Source organism: Nannospalax galili, unplaced genomic scaffold (genome assembly GCF_000622305.1).
Source record: "Nannospalax galili isolate Female #2095 unplaced genomic scaffold, S.galili_v1.0 scaffold33, whole genome shotgun sequence".
Taxonomy (NCBI): Eukaryota; Metazoa; Chordata; class Mammalia; order Rodentia; family Spalacidae; genus Nannospalax; species Nannospalax galili.
This window is the reverse complement of record NW_008335436.1, coordinates 97,616-122,341: the sequence shown is the minus strand read 5'-3', so window position 1 is coordinate 122,341 and position 24,726 is coordinate 97,616. Positions and strand designations below refer to the sequence as shown.

General features: G+C 42.1%; 1 protein-coding gene across 1 annotated transcript in view; it reads right to left on the bottom strand.

Moving 5' to 3' along the window:
• The window catches only part of Pld1 (phospholipase D1), a 197,793-nt gene that overhangs the window by 125,306 nt on the left and 47,761 nt on the right, over positions 1–24,726 (bottom strand). The window contains exons 6-10 of the mRNA XM_017797388.2: positions 23,708–23,773; positions 9,935–9,993; positions 8,470–8,562; positions 3,861–4,013; positions 953–1,102 (exon numbers count right to left, since the gene is read on the bottom strand). Of these exons, the coding sequence (XP_017652877.1) occupies positions 953–1,102; positions 3,861–4,013; positions 8,470–8,562; positions 9,935–9,993; positions 23,708–23,773 (521 nt within the window). The remainder of the gene's footprint in view (positions 1–952; positions 1,103–3,860; positions 4,014–8,469; positions 8,563–9,934; positions 9,994–23,707; positions 23,774–24,726) is intronic.

Genomic DNA, 24,726 nt, shown 5'->3' with positions numbered 1-24,726 from the left:
CAAGATTTAGCAACTTAAGACCCTGGTTGTTCTTGCAGAAGACCGAGTTTGAATCCTAGCGCCTACATGACAGTTATCAATCAACTGTGTTTACTCCAGTTCCAGGGGATTCGACAGCCTCTTCTGTCCTCTGTGGGCACTGCACGACACAGGTGCACTTACATACATGCAGGCAGTGCACACATACACATAAAATAAAAATAATAAATAAAATATTTTTTTTTAAAAATTATTATTTTTATTTTATATGTATGAGTATATTGCCTTCATGTGTGTACCTGTGTCCTGCACTGCAGAGGACAGAAGAGGTTGTCAGATCCCCTAGAACTGGAGTTATAGATGGTTGTTAGCCACCATATGGGTGGTGGGATTCAAACCCAGGTCCTCTGAAAGAGCAACCAATGCTCTTAACCACTGAGCCATGTCTCTAGCTCCAGAAGCAGTTTGATTTTTTTAAAGTATTTTATTTATTTATTATTTTTATTTTATGTGTATGAGTGTATTGCCTGCATGTATGTGAGTGCTCTTAACCACTGAGCCATCCCTCCAGCCCCCAAATAATAAATTTTTTAAAAAAATCAAACTTCTAGCCAGGCACTGTTGCACTTCCCTATGATCCCAGCATTTGGGAAATGATCAGGAGTTCAAGGTCATCTTTGGCTATATAGCAAGTTCAAGGCCAGCTGAGGTTACAAGAGACTGTGTCTCACAAACAAACAAACAAAATAAAAACTTCCAAACCTAAAGCTAGCTAAGCTCCCTATGAAAAACCTTAAGAAAATGAAATTGGAAAATAAACCCATGATCATACAATCCTACAAGGGCCTCAGGAGGAAAGGAACCTGGGATATATAATACATAACTTTCTTTTTAGCTTTGAAGTGGACTCCAGGTGAATTTAGTTCACTGTAACACTAGGCATTGTGAATGCCTGTGTACAGAAATGCCTCACCATTTAGCCAAAACGTTCTCCTGGATGGCAGCGTAGGACCCGAACCGATGGTCTTTGAGAAAGTCAGTGCCATGCTTCTGGATGAACTCCTCTATTGCTCCACCCCACCACCGAGCATGTCTGTAGCTGTTGCATTTCAAAATAAGTGTCCTTCAAAGGAAAGCAAAAGTGGGAAGTCACTCTGTGTTCTAGCTTCAAACACATTTAGAGATGAAACTCACTATTTTATTTGATAATATAACAGACAGGAAGAGAAAAAATTCTAGGCACAGAACGCCAAAAAAGCCAGCTTCTAAAAACTTTGGTAGAATATCTCAAAGCATTCACTGTATCAAAAATAAAGTGGTAGGCCCTCACTGGCTCACTCACGCAGACATGGTATGTCCTGTAGACTTCCAGCCATGTTGGGCAATGAGGTCATGGAAGAGATATAAACCAAGGTTCTACTTCTGTCAGAGCTATGGCTCCTCTAGCACAGTTCCCTATGTGCTGCCTGTCATCCACTCCCTTGGTTTCTGGAAATATTCTGATGAGGAAAGCCACCAGGACAAGGCTGAGCCAGAAAGGAGAGCTTTGTTTGGGGCATTCTTTTCTGGGACCTGAGGGTCCCCCCTTCCCTTCTCTGAATCCACCAAAGCTATGCAAAATAGCCTCTCCCATTCCCCAATTCCTGGTGAGTTGGGGCATGAGTACATCAGCCAGTTCCACCTGGTGAGAGCAGAGCTGAGCAAAGACGCCCTCCCTGAGTGTGGTGGACTAGCGTGGTTAGCAGCCATCTTGCCATCAAGAGGGGACCAGACTGAGGACGGGGGCAGATCCCAGGTGTCAAAGCTGAGAAAAACTAACAAAATGCATCTGAATGGCATAGTTCAGCTTCGAAATAATCACCTGATGTGGCTGATTAATTTGGTCTGGTATAAGTCAGTTTGCACTGGTCTTTCTATCACGTGACCAAGGTATCCTAATTTGTTACAGATTTATAAACGTTGAAAATAAATTATGAATAGGTAATAGAAAGTTTTCTTTTTGATGCTGAGTGTCAGAGTTAATGATTACCAGCAAGAGGTGAAAATGAGTTATCCGGAACTGAATTTCAAGGAAAACAGGTGCTGGGCTGAATGCCTCTCTGCCATACGATCAGAAAGCCACCAGGAGAAGGCTGAGTCAGAAGAAAGGAGAGCTTTGTTTGGGGTATTCTTTTTTGTTTGATTTGGGGGGAGGGTTGGGGAGGTGGGAATGCAACAGTTCTCATGGAAAACAAAGGAGGAACTCTCTTCACAGAATCTAAAGCAATTATTTATGAAGATCAGGATGCCCAAACCTCTTCAATACATCCCAGATGGATACTGGCTTTAGAAAGCCATGGGCTAACAGAGCAGCTGATGCTGGTGGGTGTGGGGACTAGCAAGGGGAGATGGGATGGAGTAGGAGAGAGGCATCACCAGGGCAAGATGGCCCAGAAGACACCTGAGCTCTGGTGACTTCTTGAGCAAACCCTTTCTGGGAAGAGGATTGTGTGGGCGAGATGAGTGACCAGCAGAAGCCTTGTCCAGGGAAGGGGAGGCTATTCAAAGCACCCAGTAGAAAGAGGGCCAGCAAGATGGTTCAGCAGATAAAGGTGCTGCCAGGTGAGCCTGATGATCTGCATTCACTCTCCAGAACCCACGTAATGGCAGTATTGATTCCACAAAGTTGTCCTCTGACCTCCACGTATGTGATGTGGCACACTAGCCCACACTCATACATAGACTTCATACACACACAACAACAATAATAAATAATTTTTAAAAATATATGTAAGGAGGGCCACTGAGATTGCTCAATGGGTAAATGCACCTGCCACCAACTTTGATGACCTGAGTTCCATCCCCTGGACCCACGTAGTGGAAACAGAGAACTGACACATGCACATGCACACATGTGCACATGCATTCACATTCACACACACACACACACACACACACACACACACACAGAGTAATAATAAAAAAAAAACCTAAATGATAGGGGGCCGGAAAGATAGTTCAGCAGTTAAGAAGTTTGCTTGTTATTCTTGCAGAGGACTTAGGTTTGGATCCCAGCACCCACCTGGCAACTCACGACCATCTTTAACTCTGGTCCAGGGGATCTGACACTCTGCAGACACCAGACACACAGGTGGTGCACATACACACATGCAGGCATTCACACACATACATTAAAATAAGAATGAATCATTTTTAATTCAGTAATTAAATAAAGAATAAGGATGAGGAAGAAAAACTGTGTGAGAAGAGACTGTGGAGAGACGAGCCTCCGCATCACACATGCAGGCATTCACACACATACATTAAAATAAGAATGAATCATTTTTCAATTCAGTAATTAAATAAAGAATAAGGACGAGGAAGAAAAACTGTGTGAGAAGAGACTGTGGAGAGACGAGCCTCCGCACGACCAAAAGGCTGTGCTAGGGAAGGTTTACAAACAACAGCAGAGATAAATGGCCTTAAATTATAAATGGAGAAGTTGAGCTTGTTTGCTGAAATAAGGAGCAGACTGGGTAAGCCTGGATTCAAACAGAGTCATTCGGTGTGGGAAGTAGAGATCAGGAGTTGATCAAGGAAGGTGTCAGTGACCAGTGAGAACCGTGGCCCAGCTCCTTGGGACATGGAAGGATGCAGTGAGGAGAGGAAGAGTTGAAGGGCAGATCCAGGGCACTCAGTAAGGATCCTGAATGCCCCCTTCTGAGAGTGGCGCGCAGCTCTGCACTGTCCTGCACTGCCCCCTCCCCGAAACAGGAAAAGTAGTTTCCTTATTTCTGATTGAGGATGAACCCCAAGTAACAATTTTCTAATATTTAAATTTAAGAGAAAAATTTAGCTTTAAAGAGTTTGAGAAACAGATTTTATATATTGGCAACTTCTACCTTGAAAGATTATCAATTCGAAGTCCGTATTTCGTTTCTGTCTCTTTCTTCCCCACTTTAATGCTGAATTCTTTATCTACCAGGAGGACAAAGGCAATGGCACCGCTGTCTGGTTTCATATACAGTAAGAAAGAGTCTTTCACTATTAGCCACCTGTAAGCAGATAATAAAAAGTTTCAACCTTATGCTTAATAACTGAAGCAAGAGAATAAATTATTCTGACAAGTCTTTAGGAAACACTCTGGTGGACTGCAGATATGATTTCGTTTTACTTGAGGGGGTTTATATTTTTTAAAAAATCACCATAAACAAGAGCTAGAGGTGTGGCTTGGTGATACTGCACTTGCCTAGTATGTACAACGTACTATGTTCGATTCCTGTATCAGTGGGGAAAGTAATAACCGTTCAGTTATCTAAGTATGGGTACTAAGCAATTAAAAATACTTCATTAGCTCTTTAAGCACCAAAAGCAAATCTTGGAAATGTCCCTGATGCTGGCAGGAAGTACTAAAAACACCCCTTCCCCATCCCCGAAGAACAGATGGGGCTGGTGTTTGCTCACACAAGGCAAATTAATCTACCAGTGCACGAAATCCCTGCTCAGAGAATTTAATAAATGTATCTAATATGTCACATCAACTGTTCTTCATTTCAAAACATTTGTGGTTGAAGGGCCATTAGTGATTTGGTGCTCAATGGGACAGAAGTGTCTCTTGAAAGTACTTTATCAACTCAATACACATCCAACAGCTTCCTAATAGAGAAGGCATCGGAAAGTTAGGGAGGAGGGGGCACAAAGATAAGGCAGGCACAGTGTTCTCAGAAGAGCTTGCTAGGCCAGTGGAGGTAGAAACCAGCATCATTTTAGGCTAAATAGGACAGGTGCTAGAAGCGAAGAGGTGGGGGTGGGAGTCAGGAGTCCTCGGTTCTCTCTGCTGTCTGAGCAAGAAAGATCCCAACAGGTAACGGCTGCAGTGGAGGAAGGTCCAGATGATCCCGAGACAACATAGGAACCAGTATGTGCAGGCACGCTGTGTGTGGAGGGAGCAGAGAGTGAACAGCGAGTGTGGAAAGGAGGAAAGTTCAGTTAAGGCCAGTGAGGGTCTGAAAGCCAAGGAGGTTGAAGTCACGTCATGGGACCTGCTTTCCCTACACTTGCCTGAAGACCGGATTCTCTTGGGATGCTTTTCTAAAATGGTTACTGTAGGTGGAGTTGGGGGAGGCATGCATGTATGTGGAGGTCAGGACAACATCAGGTGTTGGTCCTCAGACACCTTCAACTTTTTGTTTGAGACATAGTCTTTCATTGGCTTAGAACTTTGTCAAGCAGGCTAGGCTTGCTGGTCAGTGAGCCTCACAGGTCTGCCTGTCTCTACCTTCCATCTTGCCATGGCTAGGAACACAGGTATATACCACTACACAGGGCTATTTATGGGTTCCAGGGATCTGAATGCAGGTCTCACATTGTGTGGCAAATGCTTTACTGAGTGAGCCATCCTACCAGTCCTCAGATACTTGTTAGAAAAGAAAAACAGACTGCGTGTTTCCACCTCAGATCTGTTCAGAAGGCTGGAGAATGGATGATTTAACAACATGAAAGTGTTTATTAAATAACTAATAATTTATCAAATTGATTAATTGGTAGGGGCACATCCTGCCCTTGCAAAGCAAAAGGGTGATGGCACCATTAGATGTGTGTTTCAGGAAGAAATGCAGAAAGAGGATGCAATGTGATCGTTAGGGAATGACTGAAGCCTCATGGAAGAGTTCCGTCATACTGAACCTGGTTCTGACTGGTGCAGCCAGACTCGAGCCTCTGCATATCTAGCAAGTTCATTGGTGGTGACCTTTAGGGACACATTCTGAGTAGTAAAGACTCAGGACAGGCTGACATGGACCATGGGAAACGCAAGAGAGAAGAGATGGGGTCATTTAAAGTGAATGCAAATGTAACTTTATCAGGCTGAAGAACACCGGGTTTTCGTATTTGCCTGTAACTGGCAACCACATGGATCAGTCAATAACTGAATATAGAAACATTGGGTGTGGCATCACCTAGCCAACATATAATAAATAAATAAATGTCAAATAATTCTAGAATGAATCTTTACCGAAACGGATAGCTACACTGTACCTCAGTGGTTTATAACTGAAGATGTCCTGCAGACAGTCTACACAGATTTCTACACAGTCTTGTTTCATCCACTCATTTTTCATATGAACAAGGAGGTGGGGTGGGTGAAGTGAGTCAAGGAAGTACATGTGATATAGTTAATAAAAAGAAAACCATCAAGGTCAGAGCAAGCAAATACCTAACCACAAAGGTTAAGGTAACCAGAGAGATGATGGGACGGCATGGATCTTAGCTTCCTTATTTTTCTTGTTGAATGAACAAAGACCAAAGGGGTCTCAGCTGGGTGTAGTGGCTAACACCTGGAACCCCAAGACTTGGGACGCCAAGGCAGGGGAATTGCTGTGAGTTCCAGTCCAGCCTGGGATACAGAGGGAGATTCTGTCACAAAAGAAGGGAGGAGAGGTAGTTCCCCATCAAAACTTCCTTTTTAATTTTTCTGCTGTCCTTGACATAGGTCGTAACACTAAACTGAAAGCTAGCCTGTTACTTCGATTGTTCAATCTAGAAAAAGTAAAAAAGTGATCAGGATGTTTTTGGTGGGTCCACAAACATTAGAACAAAAACATTTCTGAATAAAAAAATGAGGAGGAGGAGTAATGTCTTACTATGTAGGCCTGGCAGGCTTGGAACTTACTATGTAGACCAGGCTGGCCTGGAACTCATAGAGATCTGCTTGCCTCTGCCTCCCAATTGCTGGGATTAAAGGCATGAATGACCATGCCCAAGCAAAATTTTAAAAATTTAAAAATAAGAGTTATGACTGAAAGTCACCTTTAAAGGCAACTCCCATCTGGTCACCAATACTACAGTCTTCAAACTGTGGAAAAGTTTCACTAACTGCCAGCTGAACTTTCTATCTCAGATGTCTGATATTCAAGTCCTTGAGGCGTGGCTCACAACATGCTAATAACACAGAGCAAAGGCCATAATCTCCACCCAAAGGTTTACACAGCTTAAAACGAGGACACATTTTATCATAGGGAGGACCACATCGTTTCTGATTGAAACATGAGATTCCATCCAAGGTTTTAAAAAGAGAAGCACATTTCTGTTACATAACAAAGTTTCCCTACCTTTCCCAGCTACCCCTGCCCATGGAGGTCAGAACTCAGAACTGTGTTCCTCATGGAATCTTCTCTGGAATCCTAGGGCACTGCTCCAACCCCAGGTCCCTCACCATCTCTGTGCCTGGATCTTCTTAAGTTCTTCTCATGACTTGAATTGATACCACTTCCAGGTCTCCATAATTTACTACCTCATATCCTCAGAGATCTATGAGCACAGGACTTGTGCGATTGGTATCTAAATTGGTAAAGAGTCACCATAGACTTTATTTTGTCTGTTAGTTTGAAACAAGGTCTCCCTGTAGCTCAACTTGGCCTGAAACTCACTATGTAGACCAGTTGGCCTGGATCTCGCAGAGATCCACCTGCCTCTGCCTCCTGAGTGCTGAGATTAAAAGCTCATGTCACCATGCCCAGCTATAGATTGACTTTAAATGTTGAATGCTCATGCTACACACACATACAATTTATATTCGGGTCTTTTGACTTTACCAGGTCTGTAAAAGAGAGCCTTACTTTGGTAGGTGATAGCACGTCCACTGTCAGGTTATTAAGTTAATGGCTCATGCATTTAATGAACAGATACTGGCAGATATGAATCATCCTAACCCACTGGTGCTGATAGGAATCAGGAGCCACTGAGGGCTCTGCTGACATGTCCATACTGCCCTGTACAAGGACTGCAGAATGCGAGCAATCCAGAGCCTAGGCAAAAACAAATCACTGGGCTTAAAGGTGAGTGTGGGAACACTGTGGCTGGTGCCTGACACAGAGGAGGTAGGCAAAAGTAATGGCTTTTGGAGGAGTGGTTCGTTGGGCCACAGAGGACTGGAAAAGCAGCTCCAGGAGAGGCGACATGTAGGGGAGAAGCCCTGGAGGCAGCAGCTAACCCCCACTCTCTCCCTGCTCACATGGCTAGCTTGTTACCCGTCATCCTCTGGGGCTCCTTTCCTTGCTCTTTCCTCCTGTTTTTATCCACTTGTGCTTCCTGAAAACATCTCTCTAAGCAGTTGCTTTGTGCCCTGACATGGTACACCTCAGCCCCGACACAGCCTCTCCCAAGGTTCTGTACAGTTTGGGGTGAGATGTCACCTGAAGTGAGTATCTCTGGGTTTCTCTTTATATTGTGTGTATATTCCAAGTTTATGGAAGGTAAAGTTTATTTGTGAGTCAGTCATGACAGTAAATGTCTGGAATTCCCCCTACTTCGAAGGTAGAGGCAGGAGGGTCAGGAGGTTCAAGGCACCTAGATTACATAATGACTTTGAAACCAGCCTGGGCTATATCAGACCCCATCTGAAAAAACAAATAACAAAAACCAAAACCAACCAACAAACAGCTAGTATATAAATATTTGCCCAAACATCCGGTTTATTAAATCAAACAAACACACACATCTCCCAAGTCCTACCTCTTTGACCATCGGTAGCAGGCTCGTCCCTGGCCACAGCAATTCAAACCTGGTATCCTGTGTCCTCCAGATCGTTTCATAATCATTCCTTCCCTGAAAGAGATATCAAATTAACCCATCATGGTCAAATTTACAATTCACAACTGGCTTGCTCAGCAGCAAAGCCTGGGACTAAATAAACTACACCACTCTGACATAACTTCCTCCTCATCCTCCTTCCTTCGTCTTCTACTGGCTTACTGCCCTTCCAGCAGGCTGGGTACCCCAGCAATGACTCTTAAAGGCGCCTTGGCCATATGTAGGCCTTTTGGCATATTCTGGTGGACACAATGCAGGGATTTTGCATCCCGGCTCATGGATCTAAATACTAAACCTTTCCTGCAGCCACTGTGACCACAGAGATGGACTGCAGCTGAGATAGGGGATGGGACTCCCCACACTTCCAGGTGGCTTCACTCAAGGCTCTGTTGACAGAGCTGTAACAAAGGAAGGAGACCAAAGACACTGGCTATACAAGTGTTAATATCTTAGCTGGGCCTGGTGGCAATCGAGAGATGGAGACAGGAAAATTGGTAGTTCAAGGTCATCCTCACCAACATAAAAGAGTTCCAGGCAAGTCTGAGCTACATGAGACCCTGCCTGAAAAAGAAAAAGTACTAATATCTCAATTTTGAAAGATGTGCAACAAGAGCTAAACAAAAGAAAACCATGTTTTAAGAGATTTCTTCATTTTTATTTTATATGTATGAGTGTTTTGCCTACACATATGTATAGATACCACATGCATGCAATGCCTGTGGAGCCAGAAGACGGTGCTGAATCCCTGAAGACTGGAGTTACAAGTGGTTGTTTGTTAGCTGCCATGTGGGTGCTGGGAACCAAACGCAGACATTTGCAGGAGCAGTAAGTGCTCTTAACCCCTGACCCATCTCTCTAGCCCCAAAGGAAAAGTATTTTGAAACAACTACTAACAATGCTCTTAAAGAACTAAAATTAAAAATACATGCTCTTTATATATCAAGCCCTAATATTTCAAGGAAAAATAACCATTGAGTAAATCTCCATTTATTTATACAACATATATATTACAAGGTGTTATTTTTAAATAGCTATCAAAATGTGTGAGACATCATTAGCTTGCATAAGTGACTGAGAGAAAGAATCATGTGTAGTGGGTTTCTAGTTCATTCTCTCACACATGTGAGACTGCCTGCTGTGTATACTGAACTTTCCCACTGGTGGGTTGGAAAGAATGAGTGCTGTCAGCACACAAGAAAGATGGAGGGCAGCTGCCATTGTTTACTGCTGGAGACTATGTGTCCCATGAATGGATTGGCTTGCTCTAAGTCTACTGAGAGAAAGCCAGCAGAACTGCCTGGCCTCCCTAACACTGATCAGCTGCTGCATCAGGCATTCATACCCACCAGTTTCTCACTCTCTGTAAAGACCCAACCCTGGAACTTACAGGCCCTTTGGTCCCAAATCACGAATGAAAGACAGCTGGCTTATATCAAGGAATTCTGTCTGAAAAGAAAAAAAAAGGTTTTTTTTAGGAAACTAAATCAAAAAGGAAAAAGGAAAAAAGTAGGGAGAGAGGGGGAAAGAAAGAAGAAAAAGACATCTATGCTTTACAAAAACCATGTATTAGGAGTACCCGCTGTAAACACACTGATTCAGTCTGCAGACTGGACAGGTCATTAACAACAGCATTGCAAGTGCTAACTAGAAGCCCATGGGCAGGGCATGGTGGGAAACACCGTCATCCCGCATTTGGAGATGGAAACGAGATGATCAGGAGCTCAGGCTAAATAATGAACTCAAGGTCAACCTGGGTTACATGACACGCTGGCTCAAAACAAGAAATGAAGTACATAATTAAAACTCTACCAAGAAATGTTGTGTACTCCAGGATGTAGAGACAAAATCGAAAACTGTAGAGGGAGAGTTTATTGCTGGTGTTTTCTTTTTCTTTTTGTTGTTGTTGGCAGAGTTATTGGGCACAGTGTATACAAAATAATAGAACATGCATGAAGGACATGATGGTAAAGATTCTAGAAGATGGAACATCTGGAAATGAGGGATGAGGGAGGGTAGACACAGAAAGCATCTAGTTAATGTATTGTGGACATGACAGGAAGCTGCACCAATGAGATCTCCACAGTATGATAGTCTAATGAGAGCTACATAATGACAAAACCAGTGGACATGCCAACGTGGATGAGGAAAATATGGGGCCCCACCTCAAGATGAAGAGTTACAATCAATGGACGCTGAGGGAGAATCAGTTTTCTCCATTGATTAGCTCTCTGAGAGGTTATCTAATTTTTTTTGCTTTATTTTTATTTTGTGTGTATGTCTGTATTTCGTGCATGTATGCAAGTGCATCCATGTCATACAATGCCTACGGAGGACAGAAGAGGGTGTTAGATCCCCTGGAACTGATGTTATAGACAGTTGTTAGCTGCCATGTGGGTGCTGGGATTCAAACCCTGGGTCTTCTGCAGGAATAGCCAGTGCTCTTAACTGCTGAGCCATCTCTCCAGTCCAAGGTTACCCAATCTTAAGAGGTCAGCCTAAACACAGGTACACACGAGTACCACTAAATAGACTCAGTGTATTATACACACACACACAGACATATATATATAAAATGTATGTATGTATGTATGTATGTATGTATGTATGTATATGTAACAATAATAATCCCAGAAGAAGACAAAAATTGAGAGGGAGTTGGGGGACATGGGAGGCATTGGAGAGATGGAAAAAAATGCAAAGAAAATACTCATGTCTGAAATTCCCCAAAATAAAAAAATTTAAAAGACCTGAAGGTCTAAGGAGAAGACAGAACGAACAGTCAAGCTGCAGGGAAAGGATCAGAGTTGGATGGAAAATTACTGGGCATGAGGGGCTGCAGGGAGACTGGGGAGCATCACCTGCAGCAAGAATTTGTTTCCCTGTAGGGGGGCTTAACCTAGGTGCTCACAGGTGCCAGGCAGATACGCTGTACCACGGAGCCTCATTCCCAGCCCTCATCCTACTTTGAGGCAGGGTTTCACCAAGTTGCCCAGGTTAGCCCTGTACTACTTACTCTGTCACCCAGGCTGCCTCAGCCTCTATAGACAGTGGCTGGGATCACGGGCCTGGCTGGTAAAATTACTTCCAATGAGTTGAGAAGGAAGAGAATTTTGGGCTCCACCTTCACTGTGGAAATTACACGAAGATTAAAAATTATAAATGGTGGCACACGCCTTTAATCCCAGCACTCGGGAGGCAGAGGCAGGCAGATATCTGTGAGTTCAAGGTAAGCCTGGTCTACATAGTGAGTTCCAGGCCAGCTTGGCCTACAGGGAGACCCTGTCTCAAAAAGACCAAAAAAAAAAAAAAAACTATAAATATTCAAAAAATAATGACAGTTGGGCTAGAGAGATGGCTCAGTGGTTAAGAGCACTTATTGCTCTTCCAGATGACCTGGATTTGGTTGTCAGCAGCCACGTGGTGGCTAACACCTGTCCTTAACTCCAGTTCCAGGAAATCCAAATCCAACATCCTTTGACCTCCAAGGGTACCTGGCATATACACTGTGGTGCTCTTATATACATGAGGGTAAAACACTCATACAAATAAAATAAAAATAATTTTTAAAAAAAGAAACAAGCTGGGTGTGGTGGTGCACACCCTTAATCCCAACATCTGGGAGGCAGGTGGATGTCTGTGAGGTAGATGGAGACCAGCCTGGTCTACATAGTCAGCTGTTAAAAAAAAAAAGGAAACAGTAAAAAAAAATTTTTTTAATGACAGGGCTTTAAGGGTTTATTACATGCCCACAAGTTAAGCAATTTTTCATGCATTGTCTTAAAATTTCTTTATTTCTTTTTATGTGTATGAGTGCTTTACCTGCATATATGTAAATGTACCACTTGTATGTAACGCCCACAGAAGCCAGAAGAAAGTGTTGGATCCCTGAAACTGGAGTTCTAAATAGTTGTTAGCTGCCATGTGGGTGCTGGGAACTGAACCTGCTCTACAAGAGCAGCCAGTGCTCTTAACTGCCGAGCCATGTCTCCAGCCCCTCCGGTATTACTTTAAACATGCTTTGAAGCAGTTACATTTTCCCAAGGTACACAAAAGGAGACTGAGCTTTAGAGTACGGCATGGAAAGCTTTTTTGCAACAAAACAAAAACAGAAAACAGACAAAATATTTTGTGCTCTGTGGGCCAGAGAATCTTTGTTGCAAGTGCCCAAATCTCATACAGCAATGTGAGCACAGACACCTAAGTGGATGTGGCCATTCAAATAAAACTTTATGAATACAAGACACAAATATGAAGCCAGATGTGGACAACAGAGTAAACTCTAGGCCACTGTGGACACTTGAGCCCTTGTCTCAAGCTGAGCCGCAAAAGCAAAAAGTCACTTAATGTTCACTGTGGTTTTCATCATGTGTGTATGTGTGTTTCATTGTCCTTTTGGTTTGGTTCTGAGACAGGTCTTACTAGGTAGCCTGGGTTAACCTTGAACCCCTAGTCCTACCTCAACTACTGGAGGGCTGGAATTTCATGTGTGCACCACCATACTCAGCTCAACACTTATCTTACTCAGATGAGTTCCTGCATATTCTAGCTAGGTAAGGGCAAGCTGCAAATGTAGATGGAGAGGATGAGAAACAAATGCACAGAACGCAGTGCTTAACATAGGCTGGGGCTTGCAACAGCTGGATTTAGACATGGAATGCTCCCAATTTACAGGTTTCTTTTTAAAGCAGGCAGCAGTAAGTCCAGGTCTACCCATGATTCTTGGACCAAATTGTTAATGGCCAGATAAAAAGAACAAAACAAAAAGCCGGGCATGGTGGAGCACACCTTTAATCCCAGCACTCAGGAGGCAGAGGCAGGTGGATCGTTGTGAGTTCAAGGCCAGCCTGGTCTACATAGTGAGTTCAGGTCAGCTGGGACTACAGGGAGACAGTGTCTCAAAAAAGAACAAAACAAAACAAATAAAAAAAACAAAGGATAAGCTGGGAATGTCACTCAGTTGATAGAGTGCTTGCTTAGTCCTGGCTTCTATCCCAGCACTGGGGAGGTGAAGGCAGGGAATCAGAAGTTCAAGATCATCCTTTGCTACATAGTGAGTTAGCAGACAGCCTGGGCTATATTAGACTGTCAGAGAAAAAAAAAAAAAAGAAAGAAAGAAAAGAAAAACACAGAAAGAAAAAGATGTTCACCCAGGATGAGGAAGTGGATGGAAGGTTAGGTAAGAACAGTCTTATGGAGAAAATTACCTGGGCATATGATAGCCATAAGCCTTCGGAGCAGGGTGGGGGTGAACCCCTCCTGGATGATGGAATATCACAGGGTGTGGGCTTAGAACTGGGACTAACAAAAGGAAACAATTTTCCTTGACACTTTAAAAAATGTGTATGAGTGTATTTGCCTGCATGTATGTAAGTGCACCTGTGTCATGCAATGCCCACGGAGGTCAGAAGAGGGCGTCAGATCTTCTGGAACTGGAGTTATAGACAGTTGTTAACCACCACGTGGGTGCTGGGAATCAAACCTGGGTCCTCTGTAAGAGCAGTCAGTGCTCTTAACCACTGAGCCATCTCTCCAGCCCCTCCTTGAAACAACTTTTATATGTGACTAGAAATATCTAATATTAACCTTGAAAGAAAAAAACAGAAATATCTCAGATCTGCCAAGTCTTTCAATGCTCAGTTAAATCCTTACAATTCTTTTTCTTGAAGAAAGATTTTTCAAATTTAAGAGGACTTAATAACATTTTTAAATCCCCAATTAACTAGATCCTCACACAGCACTTTTTAGAATAAGGATTCTAAAAGCCAAGGTCTTTGTTTTGCATTTCTTTTATAAAACATGGTGACTCAGCTCCATGCATTTCTTATCTGATTCGTGAAAATATTTTCTAATTGGAAGATGTAGTAACCCATGGGTTATTAGAAATGACATTCAGATTGTCAACATGAAATCCAAAATGTTTTAAAACCCTAAGAATCACTTCTCCCTTTTTCTCTAGGGAGTAGACAGACATGATTAATCCAGGTCTGCACCTGAACAAACTACTACAGGGGTGTATTCAGTTTACGTTTCAGAGCGAGTCATGGGAAGATAGGAAGTGAAAGCTAAACCCACGGAAGCCAAGGCCAGTGTGTGGGCAAACAACTATAATCCTTGGCTGAAGCAAGAAGATCCCTTAAACTAGAGGCTAGCCTGGGCTACATCATGAGCGGCAAGTCAGCCTGGGCTTCATAGCAAGACCTTGTCTCAAAATTAAACAAACAACAACTAAACAGGTGCCATGCTGAATGCCTACAGTTATAGTCCTCAGTCCCAGCTGAGATCATCCTTGGTTACTTAGCAAGCTCAAGTCCAACCAGGGCTAAGAGAGACACTGTCTCAAACAAACAAAAGATCTAGGGAAACAGTGGTCCACTAATACATAGATAATTTCTCTTTTAAAAAATTACATTAGCTGGGTGTGGTGGTGTATGCTTTAATCCCAGCACTCAGAAAGCAGAAGCACTCGGTAAGCTCAATAAATTCATTTGTTCCCCAGCAAGACTTTAATCAAACATTGGCTTGACACTAGAACCTTGCAAAGAAATTAAAAGGATATGGGAATGGAGATATTTTACAAAATAGAAAAAAATGAGAAAGCCTAAGCAAGTGATGAAGGTTCGTGTAGGTTTGTTATGATATATAAAGGATGAGAAAAAAATAATATACACATAATCTTAAAATTTCTAATGTCATAGTTTAGTCAACTAGTTTAAGGAACAAATAATCAACTAGTTTAAGGAACAAAATAAATATCTAATCAAGGTTTATCTGAGAATATTTGGTTTTTTACCCAAGCATTATCTACATAGCACATGACAATTAAAAGTTACCATCCTTATTGGATGTTTAATAGCCATAGTTTGAGGCTTATAATAATGTGGTCAGAGGGACTTGCCCCTTGCCCTCCAAGATCAACTAAGTTCCAGGGGACTATGGAACATCTTTCAAAATGTTCTATAACTGTGGTGAGTCACCTGTCCTCTTGTTCAGGGAGGACATGGAAATCCCATGAGATGGCCTTGAACCAGGGTTCAGTCTACAAACAGGAGGGTCAACTCAGAGGAAGCATCTCATTCATGCTTCCAAGTGAAGCCAGACATAGTCGAGGAGGACCTTTGACTTATCTTTACATAGATGGAACTGGTAAAAGAAAGGAGCCAGGAGCTCCTCCCAAGCCCATGTGACCCCTGAGGAACAGATCCTCAAATGACCTTAAGTGTAAAAATAAATTGATTTATTTGGGCCAACTGTATGGTCTTAAACACCCAAAAGGAAAGTATAACCAAAGATTAAAGTATGAGTCTGTTTCTAATAAGACAATGCTACTCAGATGTAAGACTTCAAATCTTGGCCTGCAGTTCTGTAGTGCCCACCTGCAGCTGAGGGAGACAGCCAGCTATTGTTCTAGCCTAAAAGCTAAATGATGGCTAAATTTGTTTTCTCTCTCTATCTAGAAGCATTTCCCACCTGTAGCTAAGGGAGACAACCAGCTATTGTTCTAAAATGATGGATAAATTTGTTTTCTCCTCCTATCTAGAAGCCTTTGAGAGGGAACTGAGATTCTAACCACTTCAAAGCTATCAAAATACCTGAAAGCTAATCCTGAATCCATCACTCTAGAATCCAGCCTTGGAAGACAAAAGAAAAATGAGGAGGAACCCAATAGAGGGATGCTTTTGGAAGCCCTTGTCAAGAAATTCCAAAGGACTCTCTAATGAACATCTGAAAATTGTCCAGTTCTGACTTTTTTCTAGTTCCCTGTCTAGAACTTGTAATGCTAGTTACTCATGCCTTTACTTCTTCACATCTCCTATTCATGATTCGAGGACTTTCTCTTCCCCTTAGAGATAAGAGTTATGCAACTGGGGAGTCTTTTAGATAGGCCCGCTGAAGGGGTACTCCAGTTGCCTCACCGTGCCTCCCTGTTCAGCATGGGAGAAGCCAAGAGCATTCTGTGTCGCGATTCCCTACTGGCAACTTGGGTAACCTCTTCAGAGGATGGTGTGAAAAGAATAGGAGGTAGGAATTGGCTAGGCAGTTAGGGGACAAAGACCCCAAAGAAAAGTAGCCAGTTTCTTGGCTAAAAAAATCACAATGTCCTTGGGCCTCTTAGCAAGATACTCTGTTTCAAAGACCAAAAATGTTGAAAGTATTTGGGAGCTTGCATCTAATCCTTAAAAGATTTAGGGTTACCTCTTCAGAGGGGGGAATGTTAGAGTAGCCAAAAGCACTGTAAAAATAAATAAATAAATCAAAGAAGAGTGGGCATGGATTTGATCAAAACACATTATATGCATGTACGAAATTCTCAATAAGTTATTTATTTAAAAAATAAAAATAATAAATAAAATATTTAAAAGAGTCTAAAGCCAGCCTGGTCTACATAGTGAGTTGTAGGTCAGCCAGAGCTACATAGTGAGACCCTGTCTCCAAAACAAGTTACATTTATTTAGTGTGTGTGTGTGTGTGTGTGTGTGTGTGTGTGTGTGTTATAGCTCACGTATGGAGGTCAGAGACAATTTGCAGCATGTTGGTTCTCTCTTTCTACCATGTGAGTCCTGGAGATTGAACCCAGTTTGTTGGGCTTGGTGGCAAACACCTTTAGCCTCTGAGCCATCTTGCTGGCCTAATAAATATTTTCTTACATAGTTCTCTCATCATTAAAGAATTGACAACAGGAATTCTCTAAAATAATTCAGCCATCATAGTTTTACAATATAACAAAACCGTTAATTACAAAGAATTTCTTCTAAATAGAAACTAATTCATAATGTAGAAAATTTTAAGTTGCATGTGTTTTGGAAATTAATATTTCCTTCAGGAGACTGAGGCAGGAGGACTGCCACAAGTTCAGGGCCAACCTGGTCTATACACTAAGCTCCAGGCCAGTCAAGGCTATATAACAAGACTCCCGTATTTCAAAAAAATCCACATGTGTGCTGGCAAGATGGCTCAGGGGGTAAAAAGCTTTGGTCACAAACTTAATGACCTGAGTTGATCCACAGATCCCATAGTGGCACAAGAGGACCAGCAGCTGAAAGTTGTCCTCTGACCTCCACAGGTGTTCAGTGGCACCCATGTGCCACACACACACAGAGAGAGAGAGAGAGAGAGAGAGAGAGAGAGAGAGAGAGAGAGATAAAAGGATATTTTGTGTATACAAAATATTTGTATATTTTGTATACAATATTTGTATATTTGTATATTTTGTGTATATAAAATATTTGTATATTTTGTATACAATATTTGTATATTTGTATATTTTGTGTATATAAAATATTTGTATATTTTGTATACAATATTTGTATATTTGTATATTTTGTGTATACAAAAATAACATTTCTTAATAGCTTATAAAAGTTTGATCTGGCAGCAAGCATTATTTATATATTAGTACTTCTTCAAGGATAAGAATTTCATTCTCCATTTGAATAAGTGCTTCTCACAAATAAGAACTTAAAATCAATCTATCCTCTCAATATTCCAGAGGATTTACTGAGCCAAGGACCCAATCCTCCCTCTGGAGGATTTTTGGTTTTGTTTTGACAAAGACAGTTGCAAACAAATGCAACGAGATAATGTTCTTGACACTGGGAAGTGGCTTCAAGTCCCAGAACCATTGTGACTTACCAACTGGATACTTAAAAAGTTAGAGACATAGAGAACTAAAAGGGTTTCCTTGCCAATTAGCAAGCAACAACCCCCCCCCCCCCACCCAGGGTAACAACCAGTTCTGGAAATGATTCATCAATCCTGCCCATCCTGATATTATAAAGAGAGGCCAGCCTTCAGAGCCCCTTTCTCCTCATGGACCAAGCAGGAAGTGATGAGACATAGGAAAAGCTTCCAGTAGGACAATATCCAGGTAAAGAGCTGGGGAGGCAGCCCCAAGTACTCCAGGAGTAGCTGTCTCCCTGGTAAGCCAGCTAACCCAGGTTCTGGAGACCAGCACATCTGACCTAGGAGGAAATAGGCTGGTCTAAGTCCCTCCAGGCTCCAAGATTCAGAAGATCTTGAGAAAGAAGACACACCTCCCTTAACTTGCAAACAGCCTTTTAACTCAGGATAGCTTTTGTCTGCTGCTGGGAAACTGTGTGTGTCTCTATTCCTTACTCTTCTCATCAAGTTAAACTTACTTGTCCCACAAAGGGAAAGAGAAGTGAACTCTGTGTGATTTGTGGAATGTTTTATCCAAGATTTCAAGCTAATTATTACCTTGGAGATAAGGGATCTGAATTACAGGATTCCAGGCTGAACTGGAGATTAGGACTATAATGTGATTCTATCATTTTAGGGTTTTTTCTCAGAAACTGGGTATTTTGTTCCATGTCCAGATTTTAGTCTTAAGCGGGAGGTGGGGGGAACCATTTACTGTTACTTATTCTGCTTCCTTTAATTCTCTGGGAGATAAGCATTTTCCAATCAGCAATTAAAATGCCCTCCAAATAGATTCTGTATTACAGGAGCCTAGTGCAATCTCAGACCACAAAAGGAATTCATTTTTGAGGGTTTCTGCATGTGGTTAAATATCAGTAATGTTTTAAAAATTTAATGTCAAGATATTATAGAAATAGAAGTGCATAACAGATGCTAAAAGCTTTTGCAATGTGATGGTAATTGAGAACTCTGGAGCAGGGAAAGCCTAGAGATAGAAATGGGGAAGTGAACAGGAATCTTCCCTTGTATAGAAATCTTTTCCTGTATAGAAATCTTTGTTGCCTAAGGCTTTTGCATTCCTATAACCTTTGCATTTCTATTACCTTTGTTATCATAATTATCATGTATATGCTATGTACCTTTTGCTTGCATTCCTCACATGAGTATGAAACTGTCCAAAACTTGAATAAGCGGTCTGATTCCTTTGATCTGCAGTGTCAGTCCCACTAGTGTCTCCTCACCTGACTTTGGCTATTGGTCTCTGATTTTCTGTAACATTTCTGGGGGCCCCAGCGAGAACAAGTTGCTGTACTCTTGTTGCTAATAGAGGCTGCCCTTCCCAGACCCTGCAGCCCCATCAGCCCCTGGAACAGAGAAGTGCACACCCCCAAAGAATTTCCTCTGGGATCTCTTTCCAGGATGCCAGAGAAGGCTGCATAGCCCCAGACCAGAGGGTGAAGCAAGACAGAGAACCAGAATGGACGTCCAGACCAGGTAATGAGACCCAGGTTAGACAGGTGGAAGCCAGCACGGGCTGATCCCCCAACAGGAGGCTGCATACAAAGTCTTGATGTGATTCCAAGATGGCACTAGCCTCCAGTCAGGAAGGAATGGGGACCAGAACTTAACCTCAAGGTGATTCTGAGGTGCTGGTCCCGTTTAAGGTAAAACAGGAATCAAACAGGAAGCTGGTCCACAACTAAACCTTGATGTGATTCTAAGGTGTCAGTCTCGCTAGCATCAAATTAAACTTCCTCTCCTCACCTGACTTTGGCTATTGGTCTCTGATTTTTCTGTAACAAAGATAAGTAAGAAATAAAACACATTGTGAACTAAAATTTCCAGGAGGAGGAGGAGGGGGAGGAGGAGGGAAGAGAGGGAGGGAGGAAGAGAGGGAGGGAGGAAGGGAGGGAGGGAGGGAAGGAGGTAGGGAGGGAAGAGCTGCACCTGTGTTAAAGATTCTCCAAGGTCAAATGACTGAACTTCAAGATTATGCAGAGTTGGAATGTTGCAGACCAGAATCAAATTATCTTGGGCTGTTTATTCCCTTTGAAAGCCATCCATTGCTCAATCACCCCTGATGAATGTTAAGTCTGACTTAACATTTTTGTGACTATCAAAACCTTGCAAGGTATGCTTAGCTGACCACTAGCTTTCATCAGTTCAAAAGCTAAAGATGTCATCAGATATTACCTAAAACCTATAGCTGACTTTCCTGTTTTTCTGTAACCTGCCCACCTGTGGCCCCCACCAATGTATTTGGTAAACCCTTTAATTTATGGCTTTCTTTGTCCTGCAATAAAACCTCATGTGACCACTTCCACAATAGAGTGTGGTATTTGGGGAAACCTCAGTCTGTGTGTCTGGGCCATAGCCACTCATATTTGGTTCCAGAATGAACTGACTTTTGTTCCCTCTGAGGTGAGAACTGTATTTTTGCATGAGCACACGCATGCCCATTTTATAAAAAGAGAATGTAATGAATTACCAGTAATCTCTGAGGGGCTGTCTGATGCTGTGTCCACTAAAAAGCTAGGATGCTGTTTGTCAGAGCTACAAGGAGAAAATAAAGACAAAGCAAAACTTCATACCCTGGAAGGAAATGTTGTCTCCACAAACGCAAGAAAGGAAAGAGGAAAGAACTAGTCCAGCTAGCTTCAAAGGTGTTCAAGAAAACTAAATAGTCAGTGCTTTGTACCCTAGCCCAGCTCCTTCTGGGTAACTCTTCTTACACCAATGCCATAACAGTAAATTTTTCTCTAGTCTTTAAAGTCTTCCAACTGTGCCAAGCCATCTCTAAACTGGCCATAGTGTTATCATTTAGTTTATATTCTCGTGGTAAGAATCACCCCAACTTTTGGCAAAAGGATGAATTCCAAATACAGCTCTGGACAATTCTAGAGTTGAGGAAGTATCTTATCCAAGGTTAGAGAGATGGCTGAGTGGTTAAGAGCACTGGCTGTTCTTGCAGAGGTCCTGTGTTCGATTCCCAGCACCCACATGGTGGCTAACAACCATCTGTAACTCCAGTTCCTGGGGATCTGATGCCCTCTTCTGACCTCCATGGGCATTGCATGACACGGGTGCACTTACATACATGGAGGCAATACGCTCATACACACAAAATAAAAATAATTTTTAAAATAATTTTTAAAAAGAAAGACCTTGCTGGGCATGGTGGCGCACGCCTTTAATCCCAGCACTGGGGAGGCAGAGGCAGGCAGATCTCTGTGAGTTCAAGGCCAGCCTGGTCTACATAGTGAGTTCCAGGACAGCTGGGGCTACAGAGAGACCCTGTCTCAAAAAGACCCCCCCCCAAAATAAAGAAAAACCTTATCCAGCCCCTTGACCTCTGACCCATGGTTCAGTTTAAAGACCTCATTTAAGGGCTGGGGCGATGGCTCAGTGGGTAATGTACTTGCTGTGCAAGCGTTAGAGTTCAGATTCTTAGCACCCACATAAAAAGTTGGGCATGGCACTGTGCCCCTACAATCCCAGTGTTTGGGTAGTGGGGCACACAGACAGGAGGATCCTGGGGTCTCACTAGCCAGCTAGCCTAACTAATCAGTCAGCTCCTTATTCAGTGAGAGATACTGTCTCAAGAAGCAAGGTGGAAAGAGATAGAGGAGGACACCAAATGTTGACTTCTGGCCTCCACATACATGCACAGGCACACACACGTGAACATGTACCCACACATGTACCACACACAGAAAGGAAAAAGAACTGACTTAACTTCAAATAGGCTTGCTTTAAAAAGTACAAATGTATCATATTTGTAAAAAAAATAACTTCTAATATGCTTTTTCATTTCTTATACTTGTTATAGAACACATAGGGGCAATCTAATTTCATAATCAGGATATGGAGGCCTGTCTATCTAGTCTTGAGGTCAGATAAAATTTACCATGAAAGGAAAATAATGTTAGAGATTTAATGTGTATCAAAATTATACACTGTGCTGGAATCTTTTTAGAGAATTCGGCTGTTGGAGGGAATTTCTCAGCAATTATCAGAAACAAGGGGGTGGTACAGTCACTGGGGTGCTGACTAGGTTTTCTCTTTCAAAGGCAATGCTTATAAGGATATGTAAATACAGTGTGCTTAACTTTGGAAAGATTTTTATGACTGGAAAAGTAATTAAAACAAACACCTTTAAAATATAAAAATATTCTTTACTCAATATCAGAGCCTAAAATGTACATGGAAAGAGAGGAGACTGAATTCAAGTCCTGCTCTAAAGCCAAATAAAATAATAAAGTCACAGTCAGGCAGGACAGAGGCAGGGAAAGCTATTGCATATGGGTATTAGTATATATTTGCATAAATCTCCATTGAAGTAGCAGATCTGAGTTCAGAGAACTAAAGAGGAGACAGTATTTCCAGTAACAACAAAAATAGTCTGTTGTACTGTTTTGATGCTACAAGTTCCTGAATCCTAGCCAGGACAAGACCCCTCCATGACCCTGCCCTTGAGACCCTCTGGTGAGACCCAAATTGTTTCTCCAGGATTACTAAGTCTTGGAAGTTCCTCCAAGTCCCTTGACCGGCCCATCACAGGCCACAGCAGTAGCTGCATGTGGCCTGGCTCTTGACGTTTGTGTGTAATGGGGACCAGCTGGCTACATGTTTGGCCCAGCAGGCGGTGGCCAGGCAGCCCCTGCCATGAGAAACAGCAGAGCCAGGAGCTCTTGCTTCCTCTTCTAAACACTTGAAGTGCTTCCTTCTTCTGTTCACTTGCTATGGGACGTCATTCCCTGTGACAGAGGCCAAGTCCCCCCTGCACCTATCGTACATCCTGCACATGCAGTATTTCCATAGAGACAACCTCACAGCAACCCACTTTGTATTATACTGAGGGAAATACAGTAATCCAGGCAATCTCTACAGGCCAGACCTCTGCAAAACTGAAAGCCAATCTTTTAAAAACATACCCTTCCCCTTTCAAGGGCCTCTCAGAAGCAAGGCTCTTTGTCTGCTGACACTATAAAGTCTGCTTCCTCCTCCTGGAGGGCTGCAGGTCGCCCAAGCTAAATCTCTTCCCAGGGCCTACCCTTCTGTCTTACATTTCTCAAGTGTTCTTTCTTCCCCTGCTTCTCCGTTCTCACCATCACAGGAGAACACAGGTCAATCAGACGGTAATCAAATTATGCTCCATCTAATCCTGGGTTATTCAACTTGACTTAACGGTTTTCATTACTTTCTACTTAACTTTTTCTTTGGCGCTTGAAACGCTTTTTTTCAGTATCCTTCTAGTAGCCCAAGGGAGAAGAGGGCTGATTTCTAGATAATCTAGCCCACAGTAACATTCCAAGTTCATTTGAATCTACTATTACAGAATAAGTTTTGATCAATATTTTAAAAATAGCATCATTAACTTGATCCAGGCTGTCAAAACAATTTTGTATTTGTCAATTTATTATAAGGTAGTGATGGATAAAAGCACTTGTGTTCACAATTTACTACCTTACACGTTACTTCAGGATTACTGAAGGGTGCTTACCGTGGCATGATAGTTTCTGTACATGGGCATTTTTAGTATTTTTGTCAAGTAATCTTCCAGCTGCTTCTGCAATGAAAATATTTTAGATAATGTTTAACATAATCATATCTGTAAAAAAAATGTAGACAGTGACAATGATGGTTAGGTTTCATTTGTTTTTTGAGACCGGGTTTCATGTAGACCAAGCTGGCCTCAAACTCACTATGTAGCCAAGGATAACCTTATTTCTGATCCTCCCATTTCCACCTCCCAAGTTCTAGGATTATAGTCATGTGCCACCACACCCAGTTTATTTGGTGCTGGGGATTGAACCCAGGACTTCATGTATTCTAAGCAAGCACTCTATCAATTAAGTTACACCCCAGCACCTCCATAACAGCATCTCCACGTTAAGGAATTGGTTGTTTTAGGAAAAATCTGTATTTTTTTCAATTCTGGCATTTAATTAATTCTAAGATACATCAAAATGTCCTAAAAATTAATTTCTACAAAAACAAGGGGTGAGAGATAATTGAAAAAAAAAACTTTCTAATAAGATATATCCTGATTGAAATATTTTTAAATGTGTATGTATGAAGTAGGGAAGTTATAAGTTTGGGGAAATGGAAGCAACATATGTCAGTTACACCATTCTGCCAAATCACCAATGGTTAATTGTTAATTGCTATCATCATCTGCAGTTGGATGCCTGTATATGTACACAGTCACCACAAATCTTGAAAAGTATCTAATCTAGGACTCTAAAAATGTTTTCAACAAAATAACAACTGCAAAAGAAAAGTCAGGTATTCCCTCTGGAACATACAAATGTTTCAAATTCTAAAACTGAACTGATAAAAAAAATGGATTATTTACATGCTAATAATAAAATCCAGCTGGGCATGGTGGCGCATGCCTTTAATCCCAGCACTTGGAGGCAGAGGCTAGTGGAGTCTGAGTTCAAGGCCAGTCTGGTCTACATAGTGAGTTCTAGGACAGCTGGGGCTACAGGAAGACCCTGTCTCAAAAATACCAGAAAT